This window comes from Choloepus didactylus, chromosome 9, assembly GCF_015220235.1.
Source record: "Choloepus didactylus isolate mChoDid1 chromosome 9, mChoDid1.pri, whole genome shotgun sequence".
Classification (NCBI taxonomy): Eukaryota; Metazoa; Chordata; class Mammalia; order Pilosa; family Megalonychidae; genus Choloepus; species Choloepus didactylus.
The window spans coordinates 133,333,751-133,338,736 of NC_051315.1; the positions used below are offsets into that span (position 1 = coordinate 133,333,751).

Consider the following 4,986-nt stretch of genomic DNA (forward strand, 5'->3'; position numbering starts at 1 on the left):
TACAGATTTATTTCATTTACCTTATGGGATTATTACATATACCTCCATTTTGTTCTTTTTGTTCTTTGATGATTGCTCTAGAGTTTACAGTATATATTTATGTATGGCAGACTATCTTCAGATTATATTATACCACTTCATCCTCAGAGCAGGAACTTTAAAATGATAGACTTCTTTGAACTCCCTTCTGTATGTTGTGCCATTATTCTGATATACTCACTTCTCCATATGTTATAAGCAACACTGTACATTTTATTATTTCACTCGACTGGACTGTTAGTTCTCAGATGGCCAGAACATTGTCAGGCACATCTTTTCCAGGAAGTTAGCAAATGCCTGGTACACGGTGTCTTTTAAATCAATGTGGATTGAATGAAGGAAGAAAAAATGTATTTTATGACCCAATCCACAGCCAAAAGCCTCTGCCTCTGTTGGGTCTGCAAGACACTCTCTCTCTCTCCCACCACCCGCCTTCACATGGCCGTGTGTCTCCGTCCCAGCCTCTGCAGGGCCTCCTTCACATCCTTGTTCCTCAAGCTGTAGATGAGGGGGTTCAGCATCGGGATGACCAGGGTATAGAAGACGGACACCACCTTGCCCTGCTCCATGGAATCCACAGCTCCTGGCTGGGCGTACATGACAAAGACAGTCCCAACAAAGAGAGATACTGCTGTCATGTGGGATCCACAGGTGGAGAAGATCTTCCACCTCCCGGCTGAAGAGCGAATCCTCAGGATGGTCACAGTGATGTAACCGTAGGAAATAATGACCACCAATGTCACACCCACAATGATGAGCCCACAAATACCAAACATGACCAGCTCGTTGAGGGACGTGTCTGTGCAGGCGAGCTGGAGCAGAGGGGGCACATCGCAGAAGAAGTGGTTGATGTGGTGGGAGCTGCAGAATGGGAGGTGGAACGTGAGGCTGGTCTGCACGATGGAGTTGAGGCAGCCTCCACAGTAGGAGCCCAGCACCAGGCGGGTGCAGGCCGTGGGGTGCATGGTGACAGGATAGCGCAGGGGGCTGCAGATGGCCAGGAAGCGGTCATAGGCCATGACACCCAAAAGGAAGCCCTCAGTGGTGACCAGCAGGGAGAAGAAGAAGAACTGGGAGGCACAGCCTGTGAAGGTGATGAGCTTTGTGGAGGAGAAGAAGTTGGCGAGGGCATTGGGGGCGATGACGGACGAGTAGCACAGGTCCAGGAAGGACAGGTTCTTGAGGAAGAAGTACATGGGGGAGTGGAGGTGGGCATCCAGGGTGATGACCACGATCATGGTGAGGTTCCCCAGGATGGTGACCATGTACAGGGCCAGGAACACCACAAAGAGCAGGGCCTGGGTCTCAGGGCCACCCTCAAATCCCACCAGCACAAACGCCTGCCAGGAGACCACCGAGAGATTTGCATTTCTACGGGTTGGCACGGTTCCCAAGACTCAGACCTGGAGAGGAAATTCCACTTCTGGTGATTTGAACCATGCAATCCAGAATAAATTGTCTTCTGACAACTGTTACAAAGTGGAACACCAAAACCAAAATCTGATTGAAGGCATAAGAGAGTTAATGCTTTAGTGAAGAATTACTCGAGGTCAGGATTAACACAGAGGCCAGAGATTTTCCTAGAGTTGGGCCTCTCTTTCCCCTGGAGAGATTACCCCTGCACTGAGCCAGTGTTGAAGTGGAAGTCCGAGAGGCCAAGTGGCTAAGCACTGGTGTTTTACCGGTCGGGTGGAGCCAAAGATTACTAAGCAACTGGTTACTAAGCACCACCAAAGATGCATCTGCAGAGTCGGTTTAAATAAAGAGTCAGGCTGCAGCTCAGCTCCTGATAATTTCAATCACTGAAATGGAATTAAGCTGAGCACCGAATGCTGGTGTCCCCAACATGTTATGAAAACAAACCTGTCTTCTCAGGAGGGAGACTTGTCTCCTTAGTTCCCAATTTTTTTTCTATAAAAATTTTGCAAAATTAATACCAGGCATACAATTTAAAAATTTAGGAGTTAGGGCAATATGAATTAAAATAACAGAAACAATAGACTACAGAGAAAATCCACAGAGGCTTAAGATTTTGGAGCTAACAGACATAAACTTTAATATAAATAAAGTTATTAGGTTCAAAAGGATAAAAGACAAGATTAAGAATTTCAGCAGAGATGTATATACTATAAAAAGACATGTAAAATACTTTAAAAGTACAATAATTAAAATCAAACAGTTAATAAAGGAGTTTAACAGCAAATTAGACATAGGTAAACTGGAAATTTATGACCTAGAATACAGGTTAAAAAAAATATCCAGAATGAAGCATGAAAAGAGAAAAGGATAAAAAAACCATAAATGAAGGTGAGAGACAGAGAAGATACAGTATGAAGATTTAACACATATGTGGCATGAATGCCTAAAAGGGGAGAAGGAAAGAAAAGGACCAAATTAGTATTTGAAGAGAGAATGGTGTAATATTTCCAAAAGTCAATGAAAGACAGTAATACACAGATTTACAACCCCTACAAATCCAAGCAGGATTAATGCAGAGAATATCACCATGTATAGGCATATCATAGTAAAAGTATTTTAAAGCAAAGATAAAGAAATAAATCTTAAAAAGTAGCTTCAGAAAAACTAAAGTCCCTTCAAAGGACCAACATCATCAGAAAGACTTTTAACTCCCTTCTCAACAGATTAAAAAAGGAAACCAGAGTCTAAAATTGATGCTTTCACATGGTCAAGGACAATAATTGCCAACATTAATTCTATGCCCACCCAAAATATCCTTCAAGAATAAAGATGAAATCAACAATAACAATAGGAGATTTCAATGCCCCACTTTCAATAGTGGTTAAAACAATGAGACAGAAAGTCAGCACAGAAGTAGAAGATTGAACAACATTATAAACCAACTAGACCTACCAGACGTCTATAGAACACCCCACCCAACAATAGCAGAAGACAATTTCTTCCCAAATGTACATGGAACATTACCCAAGACAGACCATAGGTTGGGCCACAAAACAAGTTTCAGTAAGTATTAAAAGGTTGTAGTAACACACAGTGTTCTCTGAACACAATGGAATGAAATTAAAAATCAATAACAGAAGGAAATTTGGAAAATTAAAACTGTGGAAATCAAATAGCACACTTATAGGTAGCAATGGATTAAAGAAGAGATTACAAGGGAAATTATAAAATAATTTGAGATGAATGAAAATGACATGAAAATTTAAACCAGTAAATTTGTACACTATAGAAGAGGAAAGACTTGGCAATTCCACTTCTGTGTATGCAATCAAAAGAATCGTAAATAAAAATTCAAACAAATACTTGTACGCCAATATTCAGAGCAGCACTATTCACAATGGCTAAGAATTTGATTCAACCCAAGTGTCCATCAACAGATAACTGGATAAACAAAATGTGTGTGTGTGTGTGTGTGTGTGTGTGTGTGTGTGTGTGTGTGTGATGGAATATTATTCAGCCATATAAAAGAAAGAAGTTCTGATACATCCTACAACATAAATGAACCTCAAAATCATTATGTTGAGTGAGATAAGCCAGATATAAAAGAACTAATTTTGTGTGGTTCCACTTATGTGAAATATGAGATAAGCAAATTCACAGAGACTGAAAGGAGGTTAGTGGTTACCAGGGACAGGGCAGGCACTAAGGGGTTTGCTTAACAGTCACAGAGTTTTGTTTGGGGACATGAAAAAGTCTTGGTAATGGGTGGTGCTGATGGTAGCATAACACTGTGGATGTCATTAGCACCACTGAAATGCACACTTAAAATGGTTAAAATGGGTAATTTCATGTTTTACATTTATGCATATGCTACTACACACACACACAAATTTTGTAAAGGAAAGACCTTGATCAAAATGTCGTCCCCTGGAAGATCCCTTTCAGAGACAACTAAATAAAAGGGCAAATCCCATGTGCTTGGAATTCTGGAGGATGACAAGGACTGGAGAAGGGCTCCACAAATTCTTAATTGAAGAAAAAAAAAAAAACAAGAAAGAAGGTAGGAGATCTGTGCGCAGACCTGCCAGCCTGGACCCTCCCCCACTCGCTGCTGGACGGCCTGAGAGTCACAGAACAGAGACTCCCACCCGGGCCTTCCTCTGTGCTCGCAGACACAAGCAGCTCCAGCACCAACTCAGGCCACACGCGCATTCAGGCACGGGGGCCCAAGGCCACACAGACCCGGGGAGGGGCACCGGCCGTCAGTGAGCATCCCCGTGCAAAATAGCACCCAGGAAACAAGAGACAACAGTGGAGGAACTGTTGGCAAGTGGCACACACACCCAATGCTGTCTCTAATTGCTGGTGCACCCCAATGAGAAATGGGTGTTTTTGAACACTGACCACATCTGGCTGCCTGGGGTGGATACCCAAACATGGAACCAACTGGAGGCAGAAAAGCAAAAAGGAGAAAACTGAATTTAAGGCAGCGTGCACATCAGTATCGAAAACTGTAGGGAAAACTTGGCACTGATCATGGGAAAGCAGTTGAGCAAATTATAGCTGCTGGGAAGAAAATTTCCATAAAAACAAGCAAAACAGCCCAAGACCTCCAGAAAGGAATGGAGGAAAGGAAATCACAGGGAGGTGAAACATTTGTACACAATAGAGCAATCTGAAAAGTTGCACCACCTGTCCAAAGCAAGAAACAGGTACAGAAGACCTTGGAAAACCTGAGCTATTAAACATGTGCTGCTCTAACGTTCAGTGTAAGCTGGACCAAGCATTGAAGAGGAGTCTTAACATAGAGACAAACTACAATAAAACCCTCAGCAAGAGGCAGAAACTGACTTTTCGAATTAGAGCATAAAAATCATCAAATGTCCAGGCATCAGCAAAAAATTACAGCTCATATGAAAAAAACTGGAAAATATGGCTTCTTCAAGGGAATAAATTAAAACTTCAGATGAAACACTGATATGGGGATGACTTATCAAGGAAGTTCAAACAACTCTCCTAAATCATTTC

At 42.2% G+C, this 4,986-nt stretch overlaps 1 protein-coding gene across 1 annotated transcript; it reads right to left on the bottom strand.

Moving 5' to 3' along the window:
* Positions 1–473: 473 nt before the first annotated feature.
* Positions 474–4,170, bottom strand: LOC119543873 (olfactory receptor 12-like). Its single transcript, XM_037848694.1, has 2 exons — positions 4,107–4,170; positions 474–1,435 (listed from the first exon to the last, which is right to left on the bottom strand). The coding sequence occupies exons 1-2, from the start codon at positions 4,168–4,170 to the stop codon at positions 474–476; spliced, it is 1,026 nt and encodes a 341-aa protein (XP_037704622.1).
* Between the last annotated feature and the right edge of the window lie 816 nt (positions 4,171–4,986).